At 35.6% G+C, this 24,829-nt stretch overlaps 4 protein-coding genes across 4 annotated transcripts in view; 1 reads left to right on the top strand and 3 right to left on the bottom strand.

Annotated features, from left to right (window-relative positions):
- Nucleotides 1–1,545, bottom strand: part of LOC128165940 (uncharacterized) — a 38,826-nt gene extending 37,281 nt beyond the window's left edge. Inside the window, exon 1 of the mRNA XM_052830872.1 lies at nucleotides 1,374–1,545. Within this exon, the coding sequence (XP_052686832.1) occupies nucleotides 1,374–1,545 (172 nt within the window). The remainder of the gene's footprint in view (nucleotides 1–1,373) is intronic.
- On the top strand, nucleotides 1,544–5,747 carry LOC128165941 (caldesmon-like). Its single transcript, XM_052830873.1, has 3 exons — nucleotides 1,544–1,758; nucleotides 3,442–3,476; nucleotides 3,877–5,747. The coding sequence occupies exons 1-3, from the start codon at nucleotides 1,544–1,546 to the stop codon at nucleotides 5,745–5,747; spliced, it is 2,121 nt and encodes a 706-aa protein (XP_052686833.1).
- Nucleotides 5,748–7,548: 1,801 nt separating this feature from the next.
- Nucleotides 7,549–15,978, bottom strand: LOC128168079 (uncharacterized). The gene is made up of 17 exons (XM_052834171.1): nucleotides 15,819–15,978; nucleotides 13,863–13,949; nucleotides 13,562–13,728; nucleotides 13,244–13,414; nucleotides 12,806–12,947; nucleotides 12,510–12,651; nucleotides 12,259–12,333; nucleotides 12,052–12,140; nucleotides 11,780–11,950; nucleotides 11,510–11,688; nucleotides 11,192–11,336; nucleotides 10,631–11,008; nucleotides 10,174–10,491; nucleotides 9,594–9,776; nucleotides 8,700–8,890; nucleotides 8,381–8,558; nucleotides 7,549–7,963 (listed from the first exon to the last, which is right to left on the bottom strand). The coding sequence occupies exons 1-17, from the start codon at nucleotides 15,874–15,876 to the stop codon at nucleotides 7,860–7,862; spliced, it is 2,778 nt and encodes a 925-aa protein (XP_052690131.1). The 5' UTR covers nucleotides 15,877–15,978; the 3' UTR covers nucleotides 7,549–7,859.
- Nucleotides 15,979–17,781: 1,803 nt separating this feature from the next.
- On the bottom strand, nucleotides 17,782–24,713 carry LOC128166129 (uncharacterized). Its single transcript, XM_052831080.1, has 10 exons — nucleotides 24,543–24,713; nucleotides 23,393–23,530; nucleotides 23,041–23,145; nucleotides 22,745–22,815; nucleotides 22,432–22,504; nucleotides 22,163–22,261; nucleotides 21,638–21,874; nucleotides 21,272–21,392; nucleotides 21,087–21,153; nucleotides 17,782–20,822 (listed from the first exon to the last, which is right to left on the bottom strand). The coding sequence occupies exons 1-10, from the start codon at nucleotides 24,684–24,686 to the stop codon at nucleotides 19,586–19,588; spliced, it is 2,292 nt and encodes a 763-aa protein (XP_052687040.1). The 5' UTR covers nucleotides 24,687–24,713; the 3' UTR covers nucleotides 17,782–19,585.
- Nucleotides 24,714–24,829: the final 116 nt, after the last annotated feature.

The raw sequence follows: 24,829 nt of genomic DNA on the forward strand, positions 1-24,829 counted from the left end.
GTATCAGTCACCACCGCAACAACAATACCAGCAATATCAACAACCGGCACAGCAACAACAGCAATACCAGCCACCGCCGCAACAACAATATCAGCAATACCAGGCACCGCCTCAACAGCAATATCAAGCACCACCGCAACAACAGTCGCCGCGGTCTCCTCAGTATCAGCCGTATTCTCTCAACCAGCCGCAGAAGACTTCCGCGGCCACCTTTTCCCCTTCGATTCCTACGTCACAATACATCTCGCCTGGAATGAGCCAGCCCGACTACGTGCGCTCGGAGGATCCAGTTAATGATGAGGTAGACTATGAGTACGTCCCTGTCAGTCAGAGGAGAAACGTGTTCAAGGATAAGCCAGACAAGCAACCGCAGAGTGAGTAGTGTAGTGTTTTGAAGCCTTATTTCCATTTTTCCAGTTCCATCCATTTTTAAATATATCATTGATAGAAATGTCTTTACTTCTTACTTCCGTGTGGATGGTTGCAAATATGGTGTGCAAGTATTTTCGCAGTCAGAGTTTTCTTGTATTTGGTATTTTTACAAAAATACACCGATGTCACAAACCTTTACCTTTACCTGAGTTTACTATATGACCTGTTTGGATTTTTTTCTCGATTTTTTTTTTTCATTTTGAAACATTACTCCGAATGACCATGTTTCTTTGCATGTTCAGTGAATGTTAATGGAGCAGAAGACGAATATTATTACCCAAACTGTCCTGTTTGGGAACGCAGAAAAATGTTTATGAAGGACCAACCAAGAGGTGACGAAAATAGAGATCTATTAGAAGCTAGAAGCACCTTCATTGTAGAATTTAGTCAGACTTCCTTTATATTCTGGCACTTTCTAATATAAATGGCACAGCATTGAATTATTTTTACTTTCTTTATTTTCCTTTGCAGGCCTGTTTAACATTTTCTCTGCAAACATAACTAGCTTTACCAGTTGTTTTGGTTTTTATATTTTAGTCATTTTTTAATAGAGTTTGCAGTTAAAACCTTTTTGTTTTTAGAGTTATTTATGTAATGTTACAAAAAATACAGTAATTTAAAACTACTAATCATTTCTGTACAGATGCAATGTTTAATTAGCATCGGTAATTTTCATTTAAAGAGTTTAATATTTTAAGAAATAAACAAAGAATATTTTGAGGAGATTACCGTATGTTAGAGACTATTTTTGTAATGAACATTCTGTTAATTTAACATTTAATTTTACGATTCTGTGTTTTATGTTAATTCTACTTGTATAATCTATTGCACAGTAAATAGAAGCGGAAGAAGAAGGACATATGGATCTCCAGGGGGCGCTGGAGCTTCCCAGTTTGGAACGGACTTTTCAAAGGGTCCCACTCCAGCAGCTGTTACCGTGCAGCAGAGACCCCGGCCACCCCCCGTCGTGCACGTACCCGTGAACGCCGCCCCACCGCCCCAGGACGAGCCGGACACCAGCAGCATCTCAAAGAACTGGTCTGGAACACTGAAGAGCTCAGGGGGACCGAGGCCTTGGGAACAAGAGAAGAAAGAATACGTTATGCCATCCATGCTTGAACAGGGTCAGCAACAGCAATCCAGAGGGCGACCCGCTCCGGCTGTTTCGCCCAAACCATCACGCAGCCCGCAGCCCAGAAAGCCGGCAGCTTCGCCACAGAAACAGATTGTTGTCAGGTCTGTTCCCAATGACGAGGCGCAGCAAGAACAACCGCCGCAAGATGGCGCTAAGGCGGTTCACTTGCAGTACAATTCTCCTATGGGATTGTACTCGAATCAAAATATTGAGGATACTTACAATTCCCAAATCGGTTACCCCGGCCAAAATACGTAAGTCCGTAGGGTGGTCTGGGTTTTCAATCCCTCCAGACCAGCATGGAAGAGTAGTGTAGCCGCCTGATAAGTATCTGCATGACGACAAATTACTCCAGCTATAAGTAATTTAACGTATCCGGCTTATTTTAGTAACAAGTTCCTTAGTATTCTATGTACCAATTAACTCAACATAAAATACCGTATTCTTTAACGATTCCCCTTTCCGCCACCACGCCCATCGAGTTATACATGTTTGAGAGCAACTAATTCCTTTTTGGTAATGGGTTTCAATAGAAGCACAAAATTGAGTCATGCCATTCCAGGGTATACATTAGCTCCTATTTTCGCTTCTAAAAGAAAATACATGTTTTAGGATATTATTATGAAATTGATGTGTACATTTACATACAAGTAAAAAAAACCCGGACGCATTGTTTTCGTAATGATGCATTTTAATTACTTGTATTCAAACAAAATATTCAAATCTTTTTCTTTCATTCCACTATAAATTATTCTCGTTCTAGTCAGTTTAAAATTCTAAGATAAGTAATTAACAAACATAATTCAAAATGTTTTGGATTTCTATATGAAATGCAAACAGACGAAGTCACCAGCTCAGCTTAACTTTCAAATGCATTCTCATTTCGACCGACAAAACTCTACCCATGTATCTCCCTTTTAACAATTATTTAATAATTTTATAAAAAGACTTGGTTGTCTTTTATGTGTCTTATAAAAAATGGAGGCCTTTCTATAAAAAAATATTTGAGATAAACTTTCCTATAGCACCTTTTAAAAAAAATCCGTACAAATATCTGAGAAGTACCTCAACAGTTCGTTAGAGTGATGGCTGATCGGGAAAAGTACTAACGCTATTATGTTGTTTTCATGCAAATGAATATGGATATAAATAAGATTAATGATCATTGATCTATCTGAGATACTTTCGTCAAGTTTATCACCGGTTTTTTCCAAAGCCTACTTATTTGTATAACCTGAAAATAGAACCAAATTCTCCATCCGATGTAACATTATTAAAAGGACCAAATTCTCTATCCGATATAACATTTTTTAAAGTAGCTGTTTGAATTTCATATGCCCAGTCCATCTAAGAAAATGTCATTAAAGTATATACATGTACTTGTAAGCACTAGCATGGTGATATAGAAATACATATGAGACATGCCATGGTCATGGTAGTAGAATTTATAGAAAGATGTGTACATGCATACTGAAGAACATGTATTGTATTTCAAGCTAGCGGATGTTTTAGCTGTCACTTTTATAAAATTTTACCTTTTGTCAATTGCTCTGGAATTATAAGTATTCGCTGTGGCTTAAATTTTCGTGGTTTTGTGGAAAACATCCTCACCAACGTTATGCCAGCCCAAATCCTTAATTAAACACTTTAATCATTAATTTATACTATTGAATTTACCACAAAATTACGTTACGCACGGAACTTTCGTGAATTGATAATATACAACAACCAATGACCAATCGAATTCCAAAGATTTCACAGTCTGGCAACCTTTCTACCTTTATAAAAAACTAGAGATGAATTTTGTTATCTATACTAAATTACACGAATTATTAGGCTTACCCATATTCTCATTTGTTTTTTTTTTTTAACAGGACAACATCCACCGTGTCTCCACAGGCAAAACCGGGTAAGGAATCCGCACCCCCTTTCTCCCTTGTCATAATGTCTTTTGGTGTTTGTAGCGTATAAATTAATTCTCCTGACATTGGCCATAGCTTTATTTCCAATGTTGTAATGATAGCCTGTTGATTGTTTCCAGAAGTTATATTCAAGGCTGTTCAGAGATGGAATGATCGTAGCTGCTATATACACCTTATTGACATTGAAGCATGAATGTTAAAACATTTTGGGATGCTAATATATATGCATGTTTCATAAATTGCTGTCGTAAAATCTTTAAAAAATGTTGTGTAAACATGCATGTGTATTTGCTATGCCAAAATGTCATGGTTGGAAATGATTCATCTAATATAAAGTAGTATAAAATATAACAAAAGTAAACTCATATTCATGTTGCATCTTAATAGGAGAGTACTTTGATGGATCGGGCATGTCGCATACCATGTTCGCAGTAGACGATTCCGATGAGTATCTATACCAATTACTTAGCCAACACAAACACTTAATCGGAAAAACAGTCGAAAAGAACATGGCACCTAAACCAAATGATTATCAGGCCCCGGTCACCCAGTATGTGCCCATTGCTCAAATACATGAGCAGTATCAACCAGAAATGGATATGGTCGAAGGACAACCACGATATTCGAAGGTTGAGCCACCAGTTAGAATCACTCCAGCTGAAGGTCTTGCTCAACCACCAGCACCACCTCTCAAACCCGTTACAAGACCAGTTGTTCCTCCCAAACCTGTGCAAAACATGACACAAGCTGGACAAGAGAGCATTCAAACTGAAAGAAGTCGAAGCAGAGAAATCAAGGAAACGGTGCAGGTGAACGAGTCACCGCCGGTTTTGAATAAAGAACCGCCTGATGATAGAACTGAACAGTCGGTATTAAATGATACAAGTATGAATAATGTTTCCACAAGTACTGATGAAAATAAAGATAAGGTCATAGATCAGCCATCAGATAGGAGTGAATCAGGTCAAAATGTAGACGAGTCGGTAACACTTTCTTTAAATAATGAGAATTCTAATAATGCTGAAGGTAAATGTGTTACTGTTGAATCAGATGAAAATATAGCAGCCGATGGCAATGCTGCTGATAATAAGAACCTAGTAGATCAAATAGATTCAACTAAAGCTGAAAGTGCGCCAGCGGTTATAGATGAATCTGGTGAAAATTCATCGACAATTAATGATAAATTAGAACAAGCATTAACATCCGACATAAATGAACCTGTTGTTGAAGATTCAGGCAAAATTGAACAGTCCACAGATATGAAGGTAGATGAATCAAAAGAAAGTACTAGTGAGGTGGACTCTTGTATTGATACAGAGTCACTCAAAGAAAAGGGGGAGTTAGATAACACAGAGGTAACAGGTGAAATTAATACAGAGGAACTGGGTAAAAATGACGAAACGAGTTCTTTGAAAGAATCTCATTCAGTTGAGGAAAAAGAAAAATCTGAACCCGAACCAGCAGCCAGTGAGGAGAAAGATAACGCGTCTAATGCGGAGGAGAAAGCAGAAAAGGCTGCTGAAGAACAGCAAAATGTATCAGAGGAAAAACCAGATCTTGAGGAAGTAAAAACTGAAGATCAAACTGTAGCAGAAAGTAATGAAGTAGATTCGACAAGCGATGCAAAAGAGCCAACAGTAGAGAAAACTGTCGAAGAAACCGATGGAAATATAGAATCAAAGGAACAGACTATAAATGAAACTATCACACTAGAAGGTGAAATTGTAGAATCTAATGAGGATACGAAGGATATGGTAGAACAAGTTGTATTAGAACAGGATTCAGTATCAACGAGTAATGTTGACGAGACTGTAAGTGGATCACAGGTAGAAGAGGAAGTTGTTATTGTGCTGCAAGATGATAACCAGCAGGAAGTTACTCCAGAAGTAGAAGAGTCTGTTGAAGAAAACATGGCTAATGATGGAGAGAAAGGTGAGCAGCAAGAAGCTAGTGTTGGTGAGAAGTCAGAGACAAACGACCAATCAGGAAAAGCAGAACCTGTAGAAACTGAACAGTCCAAAACACCAGCAGAGGAAACACAAGACCAACAGAAAGAAACATCTGCAGAAGAAACTGAGGCAGTGGTCCCTGAAGATGAAGTAGTAGAGGATGCAGCTGCTTCAAAGGAAGTGGAAGATTCCGATATCGATTCTGCAGAGGTGAAAAAACCAAAAAAGAAAGAGAGATTGGATTTATCACAGTTTAAGCAGGAGAAAAAGGCACCAGGAAAGTTGAATACGAAGAAGTGGGAGACCTAATGACCGACCTTGTGCCCTGGCTGAGGACATATGCCCTCGGTAATTTCTTACTCCTTCCAAGCATGGCTCCTGGGTTATTTGAAGTGACGCCAGATCCTCTCCCTCTAGACAACTTGTGCTAACTGACTATTATAGAATTCTCAGCAATTGAATCCTCTCTTGTTTGCGGTTGCCTTTTGCCAGATTTGTTTTCTTTTATTCAGCAAAAAGTTATTTTTGTGGATACGCAATTTATTCAACATATGATTTCTGGTTATTTTTACGCTACGTTTTAAATTGATATTATTTATTTCTGTACTTCTCCATCATTTAGAAAATGTTTCATTTTGTTTTATACCTTCATTTGTTGAAATAAAAAAGAATTTCATAAGCATTAATAATTGTGACAATCAACTTTATGTAATTTCACTCTGCTCTCAACAGAAGTTTTGCATGCAATTTCCTTGGTATGAAGCAAAACCGCATGTTTGTGTTTGCATCTTTCGAATTTGCCAATGATAAAAGATTCCGTCGGAAGTTGCAAGGAATGAAGCGTATAGTAAGTTTTCAATTTTGAAACACTGCAATATTGTAATTTGTACTTAAACGTTCAGAGTATTGAGATTCAATAGTTTGCACTTATTTTTTTTTTCATTCTAAATTTCGGCATATTTATAAAAATATGTATGGTTTGATGCGATTTTTGCTTAGATTTTAGATTCGTTACATCATCCAAATGCTTTTACTAATTTTGCGTAGCTATGCTAGCTTCGTTTTCGTATTATTTCGCTTATTCTTCTGTTTACTGCCTCTTAATTGATATTATGGAAATTATTTTATCCAATTTTAATATGAATTTCATGTTTCTTTATAAATATATCATGGGTATGTTCTATAGGTGATCGAGACTGGAACCAATCTCATGTGTATCGCATGATCAATGAAACGCGCACAAACGAGCGACAAGTGTACCCATCGGGGCAAGGGAACCAGCCAATCACAACAAAGACTGTCCAGACGACACAGAAGACGTATTCGTATGACTACCAACCGACAATGGAGGATGGATACGGTGTATCCGAATTCTAGAGACCGCCATCATAGCGAGACAAGCGGAAGTCAGCTTGTAGATAGATGCGTGCGCAATTTAATCTTTAAAAATATATATGCAGCGGCAATGACAATCACTTATCTTAATTGGTGCTATAAAGACATATTTATTTATTTTTTTTGCAATAACGTAAAGAAACTGTGATTTTATATTTACGTGTTCGCTCTGGTGACGCTTGTGTCTGTCTTGTGAAGTCGTTTCAATGTTATGCGCAAACACATACACCCCTTTGTAAATAGTCAGTAATATATATATAGACAAAAAAAAACGTATTTTGTGGCCTGACTTGTGTGTAGACGGACTCTCCCTTTAATCATTGTTGTCTTCGGGTTGTTCACTAGAGAGTAACCGTTTATTTGATGCTGATGTGTCAAAATGTGTTAGCATGATTGGATGCAAAAGGGATATCTTTGTATTAGCTTGAAACACGGCAATGTATATATAATAAGAATTATTATTTATTAAATTGTTTTTGATTTGTGAAATTTTATGACTTGTGATAAAAGGCTTTCCTGTCTTTTTTTTTTAATTTACAAGGATGTGAAAGTGGAATAAAGATTGTGGAAGAAAAAATGAGTCTTTTTAGTCAGATTTGCCTCAACATCTTAAATGTAAAAACGACCACAAACAACACCCCCACCCTTCCCCCCCCCAAAAAAAAAAACCCCAATAAAACTCCCCAAAACCCCAATTGATTGATCAAAAGTAAAACAGAGTTAACACTGTGTATTAAGAAAATAGGAAGACAGATAACAATATGCAAGAAACATACAGTCAACATATAGTGTTTGAATATTTCAAAATGACATCGATCTTCATTTTACTGAGAAAGGTTTTTTGTTGTTATATTAATTCCGACTAAAAAACCCAATATATTTTGGATTTAACAAATGAATAACAATAATTATCGTGTTTCAGCAAAATACAACCAATCTGATGCCATTTTATAATCATAATACTCATAGTTCATCACATTTTGCTTGAAAAAGTTTATAAAAAGAGCTTTGTTTACATGGGGGGCTCTAAGGGGCCTCTCGAGAAAATTCGTCAATTTCTCGACTGAGACTTTTTCTCATCATCTCTTCGCTTCCTTTTCCTAGCAGCAAGGCACTTCTTTTTCTTACACCTGCAATATATTGTTATAGTAAAGAAAATACGTAGGCATTGTGAATCTGCGTAAATCAACATGGTTATTTTTACGGGGTGAAGTTTTGCGATAACCATTTAAAAAGTTTTTGAGTATGGTATTTTTACCCAAGATCAAAATATTTACAAAAGTTGTCTTTACAGTCTATTTACGGTACCTTGTTTAAAAAATTACTGAAGTCGTGAACAAGTCGGAAAAAAACTTTAAAACTTTAAAACACTTCAACGTTTATACATTCTATAACATACGTATGTACTATACACTATAGTAATCCTTATATCACGAACTCTTTCAGGAAGGCTCTATGTTTTTGCCAACAAAATATTTTTTAATAAATTGCGATAGTTCCACTTTTTTTTTCAAGAGGTATAGTAATCTTAATAATCGTGAACGTACTGTGGGGCGGGTCCATAATTCGGAAAGGCGACAAAATTTCCCGGGTATACGTGGGACAGCCACCCTGGGCAAACTCCTTTACGAACTTCTCAACTTCCCCCTGGACGGGGGACTTGCTGTTGGACTGTGTGACGTAGATGTGGACTTCTGTGACATCAGGGTTGTACATCAGCGCCGCCTATGAACAACGATACATGTAAAATACATGCAAAAACGTTCAATTTTGACAATTTTTCATTTTTTTTTTATTAAAATGATCTTTATATTTGTTACCTTGAAATATGATTGTCAAGGAACAATTTTTTCAAGAAAAACATACCTGTAAGGCGAGCTTCATTGAACTGATTTCCTTTTCGTCCTTGACCCAGAATTTGGTGACCCCAATAGCGTGAATGGCATACAACTCCTCAAGTAGCGAAAGCATGGGGCTGGGATTCTCCTCGGAGGAATACAGGTCCTCAATTACACTTCTGGCAGGGTCTGGCCGATATCGAAGTTTCACGCTAGGAGCTGTAATATTTTTTGTTGGCAGTAGTTACATTTCACTTTTATTAGTACACAATTAAAGCAGAATGGGTCAGAGAGAGGCCAAAATCGGGGAAGGGGCATTTAAAAATTAAACTCCGAAGTAAACGATGGCAAAAGTTTACTAACTGGTCAAAATAAAATGAAAAGTGAAAATAGAGACTATTTTTTAAATTATTAAATCAAGCATGTTCAAGGGTTATTTGAGGAATAAGGAATTATTCTGTGAGTATTATGAGGTGATAATTTAGATCGGGCGTGATCAAATCCAATCAAGCCCGAAATATGTAAATATTAAAGTTTATTTACAACGCAATGCCGAATGGTCATGCAGAGGCAAATTGAGGGAAAGTGATTTGATTTTACTAAGAAATTCATTTTAAAATTCTTCTGAAGAAAATAGAGACTATAATTTATGAAAACAAATGACTGCAAAACAGTTTAATTAAAAGAATTTTACATTTAAATGTTGTATAAATTTGTATTTGAAACTATAGTAAAATTATTTAGCTACATGTACTTTGTTTAAAGTTAGAACTCAATTACTTAAGTGAATATGTTGCTCAGGTAAGTAATGTTGTATAATAGGCCTCTTATTTTAAAAGTGAAATATGCGCGAAGCTTAGAACTTTTGATCATAATCAAAATGTTGTCCTTATTTTTACATCCGGAAATTTAATACACTTACCAAGAATAGAGAAGATGGGTGCCCGCAATAAACAATGACCACTGCCTTCACATGCAAGAGCAAATGTATCCAAATTATCTCGTGCAAAGAAATTCGTCATATCTTTTTGGTCATTCATGAGGTCAAAGGGCATCCAGTGAATCAAGTTGCTGCAGTGTTCTAGTTTTTTCTCGTAGATGGCGCCTTAATGGGAAACATTTGATCAGAATTTGCTTGGAGTAGGTTGATAAGATAAAAACGTTAATATTATAAAGGTCGATCAGTCTTCAAAATTCATTTCAGGGTTTAAAGATGTGACCTAATCATAAAAGGAAGATCAAAACAATCACTGGAAGAGTTGAATGAGATATCAAAAAATTGCCTTTGAAGCCGCCGTTTGAAAAAACTAATCAACCATTCCTTGACGTATTAACATCTCTAAAACCTATTATCGTTTACTCGATAATTACATGTATTTGCACACAACAAAAATATAGGGAATTAATGTGTTTATAAGATATATGCAACAAAAGAACTTCAAAACAGGAATAACAATAAGGAAGGCTTAAAATGGTTATAAATACCACCCTGCTGTACGTACCTTCCAAACAAGTCCCACAAGCCAACAAGCATCCTTTCAGTGCGTCTTCCACCTCACTCTCTGGTTCGTGGTAAATGTGTTTGTTCTTAGACATCAGGGTCCACAGCTCATCCACCACGGCCTGCCTGTGTTTGAGGGTGGAGGTACAGAAGTCGGTACTATCAGACGGCACACACGCGTCTGCTGTCTGCCTCCTCCTTCTTCTCTTTCGAAGAATAGCTTTTGGTTCCTTGTACTTGTAACGGATGTGTTGACGTTGTGGCACAGCCGGTTCGAAACAGGCTTCTTTCAGATCGTCTGGGTCTACGATTCTCGACTCTGTTGAATTTAAAGAAATCATAAAAAAACTATTACATTTTTCATCCGTATGGGTAAAATTCTCAAGAAGAATTCCAAAAATTGTGTATAAACTCCAAAATTCATAGTTTCGAAAATCTTCAGATACGCAAGATCTTACGTAGTGCAGCCTCTCTTCTGGCCTCAAGATACAGATCAAACTCTTGCTCGGTAAACCCTTGTGGGATCAGTGACTCGGAGCTGGACCAAAACAGGAACTGATCCTCATCCATGCTGACATAGACAGACTTGGGGTATAACCCGAGGTTCATGTTGAAGCCGTAGTTATGGAATACTGGACCGCAGACGTCCACGATCTTTTTCAGTAGTCTGACGTTGTTGTAGACTGACGTGGAATTCTGGACGGTGCTGGCGTATCTCAGCTCCAGTGCCTGACCCAGAGTGTGGGTGTTGTAGCGCTCGTCGGAACTCTGAATCAGTGACTTCTGCTCCTCGTTAGACATGAAGGCTCGTACAATGTCGATATCAATTGGTGGGTCTTAACACAAAAAAATATATATACAAAATATTGAAATGGGGAGGACATTGGATACCGGTTACTGAAAGTTGTTCAAGAAACATTGTAGAGAGTTTCATTGAATTAAAGAGAAATTCTGTTGTTGCATTGATTAATTGATTATGAAATTCCTTTAAAAAAACAATTGTTCTAAGTATTCTCTACCGGAAGCGTTTAGCCACTTGTTTTCATTGTATATCAGTTTAGAATAGCACTGAGCAATGGCAGGCTCCAAACGGAGATAGCGAAATTGGGTGTCCTTGGCCATGAATTTTGAAAGCGTTGCCCCTTGACTAACTTGAACATCCAACTGTAAAAAAGTAACATAGTACGGAATGCATTGGAAATTTCATAGAATCGTTTTTATCGTTCAAATACCGGTACGACAAGCAATTTTGGCAAATTATTAAAACACCCCCATCCCCCCCCCCCAAAAAAAAAATTCGATAATGGAATTTTATTTTCAAAAATATAAAACCGTACTCTTCCGCTGGAGTCGAATAGTGGATATTGGTCTTCCTCGTCCATCATTTCTGTGGGCAGTGCGTACACTTCCGCTTTGGAAGATGGTGGTTCAACAGACACCAAACTCGCTTTTGGGAAATTAACCATGACCTCTTTTCTTCCTTTCTGTTTCTTCACCGATATCAAAATGTAAGAGCCTATTTACAAAAAGATTAATTGTTACCTTCCAACTTTATAAACTGTATGCATTTACTTCCAACACTAGTGTTTTTTGTTTTTTCTACTTGCCTGAGTTTGAAACATGGTCAGCTTTAGCACAGATGGCCAACTGGGCGAGTTTTCCAAGGTTCCCAGCTGTGTTTCCAGCAGAAAGCTTAACTTTGATCATCCGTCCTTCTGCTCGCAGACTGCTAGAGTCTGTTCCCTCGTTCCAAGCTTCATCCACAGTTATTTTGCCTCCTGTTTATCAAATATATATCTTAGTATCTGATATTATAATTGTATTGGACATTATCACATAATATGTTTAATACCGTAGAGAATTTAATCACGCAACGAACCTGGACCGCCTAAATTGGCATTTTTCGCGTAAGCTTTCAAATTGACGAGGACATTGAAAAGTCGTGGGTTCATCACGCGAACTGGGCATCTGAAACAAGATGGATTTGTGTGTGTGTGTGTGGTTTTTTTAATATATAATTCTATCAACTTGAAAGAATGCATTCTGTTTAGAAATATTCATTATGTTCTAGATTTCATTGCTTTACCTGTTAGTCAGGAAATTTCCCGGATAAGGCTGACATCCTGCGAAATCTACATCTGTTCCAAAATATTGAGCCAATCTGCAATGTTCAATCGCAATATTTAAGTTTATAAAGGGTATAACAAACAAAAAACATATCTGAGTAGCTAGATTTTCATTCTTGAGACAAAGATGTCTGATGAGTGATTAGCAATTTTTTTTATAGCTAGGATGAGGGCTGGGGGCTGGGGGCTATGGTCAAGTTATCATCCCAACCTTCTAACGTCTGTATCCATCGCCGGGGTGACAGCTTCGTCTACCACCCCCACAACAGACGTGGGGTCAGTTTTCCCTGTTGGATATTCTGTTCCCGAGGAAATTTCCGGAAAATTGCTGCAATCCGGAATGCTTTTAGGAGCTGTTTGGTTTGCCAAAAGAAACAACTTTTATTTTTCACTTCATCTCAATATGACCCATAATCCTCCTTTTTAGATACTTTTCAATTCGAAACTGAATGAAGATTTTTTTTTTAAAACTGGTAATAAATCCGGAGTACCTTTTGAGATACTCACCCAATCCTTCGTTCACAAGAGCTTGTGCACTTGTCGCTGTAAGGCCACCACCTTGATATACTGGAGTGGTGGTAATGTCTCCCGTCATAAACAGTAAGACTTTGGTGGAGTCTACATAAATACCAATGTCCCTTTGGTTTTCCTGTTGATATCATTTTGATGTAAATTGAGAGGTGGGTCATATAAACTGTTTTTATCTTAACTTACTTTTTTTTTTTACTTTACTTTATCATGAGGTAAGGTTGAAAAGGTTAAGCTATAATTAAAAATCTCTATGTTTTCAAATCATTGCATTTCCATCTTGTTCGCTAATACCTCTTCAGCTATACACTTAGTTTTTCGGTTTTATCAATAACCAGCATATTTTTCTAGTCTATAAAAATCTCTAATATAAGTACAATTCAAATAATGATATGGGGGGGGGGGGGGTAAACTTACTTCAAATATGATGGGACATAAATTCAAAGCAGCCTTTGATATCTCGCTGATGTCACCGGAAGTTCTATACGATATGACGGCACCACATCCGCTGCGGAGGTAATTTCTCTTGTCGGGATCGGTATGACTGCTTGCCACCGTATTAGTTTCGTATCCATTGTCGATTTTAAGCTGTAACAGTAAAACGATTAAATATAAGTGTATAAATTTAAATAAATGTACACGCATTTGTTGTTTGCTAAAAAGAGTTTTATTTAAAAAATAATTGTCAATGCTATATAATGGGTGAATATGATCAACATATTTTAAGAATGTTACCTTTTCTTTTGTGACGTCGTACACTCTTGAGAAAACTTTTTGCAGACACAAAGCTAGAGACGGATGGGCCCGAAAATAGTCCGCATTTCCTTTATTGAAGTCCGCCACTCGAATGCTCACCGCCATGTTCTTATCCTTTTCAACGGCCATACTGTATAACTTGCTCCCTAGATATTAGAATTTAAAAAATCGATAAACATAAAGAAAAATAGTTATCTCTAAAATACTAAATCCTAAAATCAAACGAAAGAATAAGTAACGTTTATAGTTATGAGTAATTAATTAATTTTTTGATCCGCACCGCAATTTGTTGGATCCTCATATTCGGTTGGATTGCTGACCGTTGAGGGATCTACCACTGTGTATGAATCTGCGTCGAAAATGGTCTCTGAAACAAACAGAATAACAGAAACGTTTAGAGTTTGGAAAGTAAAAATGAGAGAGAGAGAGAGAGAGAGAGAGAGAGAGAGAGAGAGAATATTGGTTTCTGGATTTATATGTTTCATTTGTTATTCTTTTGATGTGCTGATTTACCCTTACAGTTTATTCAATTAATGACAAAATCTCATTTCCTTTGAGATATGTGCACATAATGCATTATGTTAATAACATCATTTTCAAGTATTGTTAACTGGTTGAAAACACAATGATCGAGCAAAAAGAGCTCTTAAAATATATTCTATATGTAAGCAAAATACATTTATATATGATTTACATGTGCCTGCATGTGGTTTTTTAAGTAAACATTAAATAGTGTTTATCTAAAAATCAATGTATTGCAAAATCAAATGCCATTAAACGAAGAATCAAAATTCAACTGTTTAAACGGCATATAAGTTACATTTAAAGTTTACATATTATCAGTTTAAACTATGATTTCATTCGATTTGATTAACTTCATATTTCCGTTTAAAGCGTGATTTAAATATATTCAAAATAAATATTTATAACAATTTGGAACTATGGGTCCTTATCCACTTAACCGATAACAAGTCCAATTTGGTGACCAAAAAGGCTAAGTATATATTTTAAAAAAAAATCAAAATTTAACTGACAACTAATTACAATTATTATAGTAACTAACTCTTATCTACTTTTAAAAATCAAATAAATGTATAGAGACTTATGGTGACATGGGCAGATGTGCAGCATGTAATGAAAGGTATAGGTAAATGCAGGTATGAATACCTGCAGAATTAGTTCAAATATATTACTTTCTATCAGGACAATGGGTGGTCAAAGGAATCACACTCTAATCCAAGAAATGCCATTTAAAGATGAAAACAAACCACGGCAAAGAACTTAACGAAGAAAGAAAATGGAGAATGTGAAAGGGGGCAAATTACATTGTATTGTTGGTGTTGGCGTAAGAAATTGGTCAGTTTAAAATCCTGTAATGAACTTTGAGTCCCGAAAATATATCTATCCCCTGGGGATGTTTGTGCAAATCGCTTACCAACAAAAACTCAAATCTATAAACTGGTAAATCAGTGAAAAAAACTCGGCGTATCGCACCCAAATTGATTGAAATCAATTAGTGATGATCGAAATGTTCTTGGAGAACGAGGCCTTTACATATTTTATGGAAATGTTCTGCTCCGGTAATTTACTTACACTGAAAATAATAAACAACATAAACTTTAAATCTCATTGTCAGAAATTTTCAATATATAGCGTATTCTTCTTTTTCTACAGCGTCCTATTTTTCTTTCTCTCCTTTTATGTAAGCCTTTTCATTTACTGGGTATACAAGCGAATAAGGGGAATTAAAACACTCCAGTAAAAACTATATTTTACATGTACAAACAATAAAAGAAATGTTATAGATAACATACATGAGTTTATTTGACTTATAGTTAGTATTCGTAAGATTTATAAATAAATAATGTTTAACATCGCAGCTTAATATATATTTCTAAGAAATACGAAAAAAAGATCAGATTTCAGTGATGATCCTAAATGGCACCCCTCTTTTTCCTCACTCCAACTCAACTCGTGTATATATTCGTTTACAACAGAATGAATATACTGGCTAACAATATATACGACTGTGAAAAAAATACACGGAATTGGTAAAAGTAAGTAGGGTTTACATCGAAATCTTTCTTTCTAAGAAAAAGTGAGGAAAGATCAGATTTCAGTGATGATCCTTAAGACAACTCTCCCCCTCCCCCCAACCTCTTTCTCTCACTGCAACTGAACTCGTGTATACGTAACAACAGAATAATATACATGTAAATGACTGTAAAGTACTCACTTTCCGATCGTATCCCCGTGAACACTATTAACAGCACCACAGATCGTAGTGCAGCCATGTTCCTTCGATCAACTGCATATACACAACTCGATCTTAAGACTTACGTGTACATTTAAAGAATTAAACATCCTGGTGATCGAATGGCACTAGCGCAGAACTGATTGAATCTCGTCAAGTTCGGCGCACATTTAAATCTCCCCGAACCCCTTGAAAGAGTCAGAATTGTCATTGTTTGGACACAGGCGGCTGATAAGAAAAATATATACCACCGTGGGTAGAACGTTTTAAGTTGTCAAAACAGCATAAGTCTTTTATATGTATATTATTTACGTTGGGAAATCAAAATCATTTCACTGTGATGTTGCTGCAAGAAATAAGTTTTATTACATGTAATTCTCGATTTGATATTTAATACCATTGTTTGAAGGTTGACCCGGGGGGGGGGGGGGGGGTGAATAAGAAAAAAAAAAGTTCAAATTATACCTCATTTAAAACTGTACTTACGAAAAAATGTTGAAATTTCACCTACATGTAGTTTTTATTTAATACTAGTAATTTCATAATCTTTGAATGGTCTAGGGGTAGCGAATAAATAATTATCATTTAACAAAAACTATATATCGTTATGTCAATATAGAAAAGTAAAAAACATCTTCTACATCAATAAGAGGTGCTAAATCATAAAACGAATCAAGGACGGGCTCTAATGTCTTGCTTTTCGATCAAAACCTTTAAATGCATTGTTTGATTTTTTTTTCCCCATTGAATATTGACGCAAGTTCATCCACGGTTGATCATGCAGCAATTTTCACTCTTCATCAATCACATTTAAAGAAATTTGAGATATCGATTTAAATAAAATGTCAATGATTCAGTGGACCCTGTCCCACACATCGGAAAAACCAACGGTCGGTGGATACCCAAGGCATCCTGACGACTTCCATGTACAACGACACCAAAGGCGAGTTCAACAGAGCAATCGCTCGCGAGCGCTCGCCAAAAATCCGTATACCCGCAACACAAATTTTCGCGAGCGCTCGCTCTGTTGAACACGCCTCTGATTCCGTCTTTACGTATGCATGAAGTCACCCGTCCATTTATGATAAATAACACGCTCTTTTCTGATATAGCCTGTATATATATACGACAACATGTTTTACGCATATTTTCAAAAGAGTCCCAAAGAAGCAAGGAATATATATATATATATATATATAATAAACATTGTTTATCTTTAAAATTTATAGAGCAAATCTGAAAAAAAAATGCATGGCAACATACAAACACATTCAGCATACACCAAATTAATAAGGGTAGTAATAGTGATACGACCAATAATCTTAAAGGGCAAATTGTTGCGTTTCATTTCTTCTTCTTATCCAAGACGTGTATGTATAATTAAACATGTCAATTTGGTTTCTTAGACCCAAGTCTTATAAATCTTTATATTGACTTTTTCACAATCTTATATGAATTAAGTGGGCTCGAACTTCTTTAGAAAAGGTAGACGAATTGGCGTTTACGCATGTGTGTCCCTACCAAGAAATGAAGAAAATTCTGCCAAGAAGGTGCAAGTTCCAAACCCGAATTCGAAAATTTGATTACAATCCGTGCCTGTTGAACACAAGCTCGTCTCAAATAGACAATGATTTATTATGTTGGTTAAATTTTTAAACTTTCGGTATGCCTCGTCATGAATTCTGTGTCTCTATGGCAGCCGGGGGCAAATCTCCGACTGCAATAATTGTATTGGATGCAAACGGTCGTGTACTATTACATGTTATATATTTACCGAGTAAGACAAGAGAGCTTGATTTTTATACCATATGCAAGCAGGAGTGTCCACATCATTTAGTCAGCTATTCCATAATCAAGTTGGAAAGTACCAGTCTTGCAAGACAAGCAAGTATAAAGTTTTTTTAAAAAATCTTTCTTTAAAAAAAGAGAGACATAACTCCAAAGAGACCATACTCGAGGTTTTTTTTTTTAATTTCTATTTCCAAAAATTAAAAGTCAACAAAACTCATCATTATTAAATTAAATCATGATTTGTGATGTCTGTCACCCATAAACATTACTTGACACAGAATAAAAGACACTACACACTCCTTCAACTGGACAAAAAGTAAAAGTGAAAATACGTATAGTATACAAATTTGTTCTACTGGCCAAAGGACAACTTATATGCATGCCAACCTTGCATCAAATACTTACGCTCTCTTTTTGTGCATTTGGGAAAAGCTTTGATTTGCAAATTCCTATTATTAATGATGAAACACACAGAACAATGAATTTTTCTAGGAGTTCCTAGGTAGAAATTTTGATTTATTTATTGTTTTTAATTGCCAAAACAATAAACAAGTTTCTATGTCTTTAGAAATATTCAATAAGATATTGAAAGGTTTACTTTTAATTGAAAAAAAAAATCTACGAAAGTTTTGTATCATTTCAGAGTTTAAACAAAAAGGTAGCTTTGATCAAGAGACAAAAATATATTTTTTCAAATTAAAAATTCAGCTCTATAAATTCAAATACTGATTTAAAACAATATGAACTGCATTTTTCATGTTAAATTTTTTTTTTTACTTAAATGTTATTTTCTACTAAAGTGACAAAAATATCATGGTTTTAAAGTTTCTGTTCGCCATATTTTTGTGGAAAAGGCCGTTAAGAAGCCTTATTTGGAGCAAAATTGAATTACTGTCGTCCTGTACAAAAATTGATTTGCTATATATTCCTTAGAAGAAAAATATTTCCTTTGACAAAAATTAATGATTTTTTTTTCAAACCTTATTTATCATAAAAGTTTAAGTTATATCCAGACTTATCATACTAGCAGGTTTTTGCATCAAAATAAAATTCTAAAAAATACAGCTCATATTGCTTTAAAGTATGTATGGTTCTGGGAAATGAAGAAATACACTGTATTTCTTTATCACCCCTCCAACATTCACTTCAAAAATAAAAGAATTATTGTTGAAAACCAACAAATGAATAGATTCTATTCAAAAAAGCTCACCTGACTTTCAAGTGAGCTAGACTCACTCAGGCCTTTAAATGATATGTGAAAATAATATGTGAAATCAAAATAAACTACACGTACCTGTATCTTTGAATTTAAGACTGGAATGATTTGGATGTGTACATATTTAAATATCAGTACATAGATTTTTAAGATTATATAGTTATATAGTAAACAGCACTTGAGGATAATTTTTCAGAACTACAATTTAGTTGTGCAAAAGGTTTAAAGTGTATTTCTGTTGAGGATTTTATAACACAAACTCGTCATTAGTAGCGAATCCAGTAATTTCAAAAGGTTAAGTGAAAAACCCAGCATCTGCTGAATTGGCCTATTTAAATACCACCGTGCACACAGGAAAAAAATGCCAGTGTGACCCAAAACCATTCAAAAATTTCACTACAAAAGCAACAAATTTGTTTAAATACATCTACAACAAGAAAGAAAATGTACATGAAAAAAAGGTCAAAAGTACAATGCATGCATACAAAATGGTACATAAATATCTTCTTCTCTTGATTGACTAAGTCCAAGAACATCAGTCTTCATACCAAAAAATTATCATGAGATCATGTTGTGAAATATCCAAATTACCCAGAGTGATAAGCAAAAATATACTTCATTTTTGAAAGGGGGGAAATATTGCACCTGCATGAAATGTATAGTAGCTGACAAAAAAACAAAATTCAATCAAAAAATGCAAAACATTAAAAAATGTTCACTTGACTAATAACAGCTCCACTGCTTAAAATCTTCTTTTCTTTTTTAAATTCAGACCCTTTCCGAACCATCCTGGTACTGAGGTACTTCTTACAATTTTGCGTTTCCGACTTGGAACCTCTGGTTCCTCACCGTCAGTCTTATTGTTGAGGATTTGTTCAGAAACGGATCTACCCAAGGTCAAGTTGTCGTTTGCTATCACAGCAATTTTTGATTTGTCATCGCTTAGGTCCTCTTTATCTAGTGGCGAGTCAGAATTTTCCCTTTTGATGCCTGGATCTGACAAGTCCAGCCGAAGACAGTCTTTTTCATCCTCTTCACTGGAACTAGGACTCTCTAAAGAAAACCTCACCGAAGAAGTATAAGTCCGACTTTGTTTGAGGGAAGACTTGGGGGATTCCAACACCTTGCTCCTGAGGTTTAATTTCTCGTTGCAGGAAGACTTGGTTTGCTTGACTTTGTTCTGTTTCGGTGAATGTATGGGTGAGACAGGTGCAGATGATGCGTTACTTTGAGGAGACAATTTTTGCATTTGAGCTTTGTTGAGGTAGCAATGGTCATTTAGCACAGTCTGCACCCTATAAGAGGGTGTGCTACAAGTACTACTACTTGTAGAAGGAGTCTGATACATTCCCTGAGGAGGAGGATGCCACAGGGGCAAGACAGATGGCATGCCCATCCTGAATTGATCCAGCAATGCCGGTTGTGGCAGGAATGGAAGAAAGGGAGGAAATCTTGGAAAGGGTCCTCCAAGTCCCTGAGGCAAAGTTCTAGCACACTGACAATTAGGATCTAGTCTCATCCTACACTTCTCACAAGCACTGCTTGAAAATTGACCAGACATACGTTGAAGATTTGCGGCAAGTAATAGTGCATTGATATTAAAAACCTGTTGCATGAATGGTAGTTGACTAGTTCCATTCATGAAAGGAGGGGTAGGAGGGAACAAGTAGTTGTTGGGGTTAAGTAACGGGGAAGGTCTGGTCCCAGAGCCTGCAGGGGACATGGGTTGTTGGACATGACCTGTTCTTGTCACTGTGCAGTTCACGGTCAAAGGGTCAACAGGGGTCACTGGGTCAACAGACATTTCCTGCTTCAGTGGTTCTTCTTTTGGCACATCAACAGTGTTCATTTCCTTTTTCTGCGGCCGTCTGTTCTTCCTCCTTTGAATGATAATTGGTACTTTGAGTATTTTCTTTGAAGTAGAAAGTTTTTCATTTCTTCGGAGAGGTGAGTACGCGGTGAAAATAGGATCTTCCACTCTGCAAATATAGCAACAAACATGGCGATAAATGAAAAATTATCAATAAACTAAAAAACAAAATCTTTGTCCCATCTGTATTGACCCAATGCAATAATAAGACTGACATTTTCACATGATAATTTCCCAAACTCTCTAATTTGAACAATGTGCATATCTTACAAAGTTAAAATAAAGAAAAAGCTGCTACAAATTCTAAATCCTATGTAACAAAAAACACTAAAGTCTGCATGCAGAATATTACAGAAACAAGAACTACAAGTACCTGTTGTATGATGGGAGAGGTATTCGAAGTATCTCAAAAATTCTTCTCATGACATCATCACAGCGACCTTAAAAATCAATAAAATCAAAATGACCATTGTGTTAAACCGAGAGAAAAAAAAAAAGGTTCATGCACAATGTACATGAATGTGACTGTTAAATAAAAGATATTCGAAGCATTCATACCATTTATTTTTAGAGTTGCTGTGTCGTCTTTAGGAGTCCACTGGAGATTCACTATGTACAGTTTAGGTCGTTTTTGAAGTCTCCTATCCATACACCACAAACATGGATACTTCTTTAAGATCTACAAAATTGTTATAGAATTCAAATTGTAAATTGGTATGTCAGACAAAAATATCTACAAAATTGTTATAGAATTCTAATTGTAAATTGTTATGTCAGAACAAATACTTCAATCTAAATATTCTAAAGCTCCAACGTATTTGGACACAAAAGTATTTTATGATAAATAAACATGCATATTAAACAAAAATTGCTCCTGTAAGAATTTCTATCTATTGCAAGTCATAGAATTGATTAGGTTCTTACTTTTAAACTGGTTCCCAGACAAAGAATAATATCACAGTTATTGGCAGCTTTTGCAGCCTCCTTCCACCTATATGGAGATTTCAGCCCACCCTTTTCCCCGAAATGAACAATGGTGTCCTTCAATGGTTTCCCGCAGCTGTGGCATGACCGATCAGTGCTGTGTCGTCTAACTCCTGTTTTCTCAGTGACGTCAAACAGACGAATATACTCAGATTGAGGCTTACAGTGATTGCATACCTAGGAAAATATTTAAAAAATTAAATTCAATAAATGTATTTTTTTCTTCTTTTATGTTTTATATCATTCTTAAATAATAGTATCCTACTTTGAAACTTCTTACAATTGTGGTTTTTTAATAAAATATAGGCCAATTCCTGTTCATTAATGATGACACAAAGAGTTTAACATATGGCAAAGATGAAATTTCTCGATCAATAACAATTTTACCACAACGAAAGCTGAAAAAATATTTTTAACATTTTCTGTGAGTATATGCTATGAATGGGTCAAAACTTTCACACATACCTCAATATACATGTTTCCATGCACCTCTGATAGGAATTTCCTGGGAAATCCACTACGCAGATGGAGGCCATCACAGTTTTGGGAGACAACATGCTTTACCTGCAGCAGATTTGGAACAAAATTAACCTCAATCCAATTAAGAAATAAATTTGCCTTTATCTGATTATTTATTATGCAAAGACCCTAAAAAGATAAAGATTCTATTTATAGGAACTAACAACACAACAAAATATTCAATTAAGTACAGAATTTTTTAAGCATGAACATACATGGCCATTTCTGTAAAGTTGGGTAATGCACATATGGGTGATAGTAGGCTCAGCATCACTTAGGTCTTGGGCTCTGAAAGTTTTCATGAACAATACATGAGTAAGTTCTAAATACAGAAAGTAAATCCAATATCATAAAACAAAATGCTTTTAAATTGGTGGGAGATGATTTTTATACTAAAAGTATAATTTTTTAATTGGCAAGTAACCAACCACTCATTACCGTTATCTTCACATTTTAATGTTTGAAAGAGTTGTTAATTGTATGAAGATTCGTCGCTATAAGAATGTTCCAATACGTATCATAGCTTACTCTGGCTGCTGTCCTTTCTGTAGCAATGTCCATACCCCATTTGGTCCTCTGTAGTCAGGAATGGAGGCAGCCTAAAAAGGAAACATACAATGTACTCATAAACAAAAACACAAAAAAAAGCACTGGTACTTGCACACATAAAATGCATGTGTAAATGTGTTACTTGTACATATTAGCAATATGTATGCCCATTTCATACAACATCCAAATTGAGGTCAAGTACACAAGAAAATACTGGTAGATCAAATCAAAATTTTAAAGAATACAAAAAGTAGGGATGTAGGTGCTCTACTTACAGTGCTTATTCCAGCACCTGTGTAAACAACTACACTGTTTGAGGTTCTAATGGCTTCAGCAAGTTGTTGGCACTTGTACTGTAACTCATCCTCTGGATCCTCAACCTGTTTTAAATTTCATAATCTTTATATGATAACATATCAATGTCAAAACTTATATTGTAATCTTAAAATTTTCAATGGCTTCATTCAGTAAATATTTTACACAGAATTTCACTTACCCTTTTTTTAAAACATACAATAACAAATGCATAAGGAAGTCGAACAGTTCAATTAGATTTGTTTTACTACTAGCATACCATTTACAATTACTGTAACTGTAATCATTTTTATTCATTGGATAGAGTTTTACCTCAAGATGTCTTGATTTTGCTGCATCTCTTTTCTTTGCTAATTTCTGTAATCTTAATGTTAGTTCTGGAGATTTCGCTAAAATATCTATTTCATCTGTTGTTCGTTCATTTGCTGCTTTCTTTAAAATTCCAGAAACCTTTAAATGAAAAAAAAAAAAAATGAAAATGCTAATACATTTCTATGCAAATCAAGTACATCTTCATAATTATAGCTTTACTATATCCTGTCCCAATATATTTATGCAGCATATTTGGATGATTTTAAATAAAAAATACACATACCTGTAAAAGAAGTGCAATTGAAATTGATAAAGGGGAAAATATTTAAGATATCGCCATTGACACATAATTGTTTTTCACTCTAACAAATTTACATAAACAAAAAGACTGGGATTCAAACTCTGGCCCCCTGAATCTCTAGTCGAGTTCTCTACCAACTGAGCTAGCCTATCTAGGGCCGATATTCAAACCTGTCTGACCGTCGCGTTTCTCCCCCCCATAAACAATCTTCGCCCTCAAAGATCACCCCAGGCTCTTCCCCTGGCAGGAGTTAACCTGTCAGTTCCAGAGGTTGGTCACGGTACCAAATGTAAGGGGATGGGAGAGATAATGATGGACTGGGATTCAAACACGGGCCTCTTGAATCTCTAGTCAGGTGCTCTACAAACTGAGCTATCAGGTGCCGGTATTTGAACTGGTCTGACCGTAACATACGTAAATGTATTTAAAACATATTTTGGAATTTGATACTCCATAATTCAATTTTGGGTTTGTGTTTATCAGTTAACATCAGATTGCTTTTCTCCCGATCAGTATTGAACAACTGTAAAATCAAACAAGAGAATGAAATGAGGATCAAAAACCCAATCCTGGGATTAACTATGGAATGTTACTGTTTGGGTTAGTAGTAGAAAATATATAGTATAGTAGTTCATCGATCATTCTAACCTCCATAAAAATACACAAAATGTAGATATATTCTATACATGCATTTAAGTTCTTGTTGTATTATCTGCATACATGACAGAACAATCGATGGTATATTTCGCGTTAAAACCCTCCCCATTATTCAAACATATGACATTGTCACATTGTAACTGTTATCGGATTAAGAACTCAACAAAAAGAAAAAATGAAATTTGCGCATACAAGTCTTGTTGTGGCATTTCTTTCATTCTTGAGGATAATTTGAGTAAGTCTTGCATTCTTTTTGGCTTGTCTGACCGAGCGCTCGGTTTGGAATTCGACATTCTCTGACGTTTCATTTGGTTCCTGTTCCTCCTCGTCGGCCATATTTTCATGACAACAAATACCCTTACATCAATGAAAAGAGAGCTGAATGAAATTCATTCATGAATAAATACATGGTTTTTTCTTTGCAATGAATTTTATTTTCTATATGGTTTGCAAATATATCTATTGTTAAAAAATGTAAT

This window comes from Crassostrea angulata, chromosome 10 (assembly GCF_025612915.1).
Source record: "Crassostrea angulata isolate pt1a10 chromosome 10, ASM2561291v2, whole genome shotgun sequence".
Lineage (NCBI taxonomy): Eukaryota > Metazoa > Mollusca > Bivalvia > Ostreida > Ostreidae > Magallana > Magallana angulata.

What these genes read in the sequence shown, in the direction of transcription:
- LOC128165941 (XM_052830873.1), top strand. Translation starts at nt 1,544, where the DNA reads ATGCTTGAACAGGGTCAGCAACAGCAATCCAGAGGGCGACCCGCTCCG. An exon ending in TACAATTCTCCTATGGGATT is followed by an intron (nt 1,759 to 3,441) that starts GTACTCGAATCA and finishes TTTTTTTAACAG; the next exon opens with GACAACATCCACCGTGTCTC. An exon ending in GTCTCCACAGGCAAAACCGG is followed by an intron (nt 3,477 to 3,876) that starts GTAAGGAATCCG and finishes GCATCTTAATAG; the next exon opens with GAGAGTACTTTGATGGATCG.
- LOC128168079 (XM_052834171.1), bottom strand. Translation starts at nt 15,876, where the DNA reads ATGGCTGCACTACGATCTGTGGTGCTGTTAATAGTGTTCACGGGGATA. An exon ending in TGCCAATTTAGGCGGTCCAG is followed by an intron (nt 11,951 to 12,051) that starts GTTCGTTGCGTG and finishes TTTGATAAACAG; the next exon opens with GAGGCAAAATAACTGTGGAT. An exon ending in ACCCATCTTCTCTATTCTTG is followed by an intron (nt 8,891 to 9,593) that starts GTAAGTGTATTA and finishes AAAATATTACAG; the next exon opens with CTCCTAGCGTGAAACTTCGA.
- LOC128166129 (XM_052831080.1), bottom strand. Translation starts at nt 24,686, where the DNA reads ATGGCCGACGAGGAGGAACAGGAACCAAATGAAACGTCAGAGAATGTC. An exon ending in CAGGTGCTGGAATAAGCACT is followed by an intron (nt 22,816 to 23,040) that starts GTAAGTAGAGCA and finishes TTTCCTTTTTAG; the next exon opens with GCTGCCTCCATTCCTGACTA. An exon ending in CCTCTCCCATCATACAACAG is followed by an intron (nt 20,823 to 21,086) that starts GTACTTGTAGTT and finishes CTATATTTGCAG; the next exon opens with AGTGGAAGATCCTATTTTCA.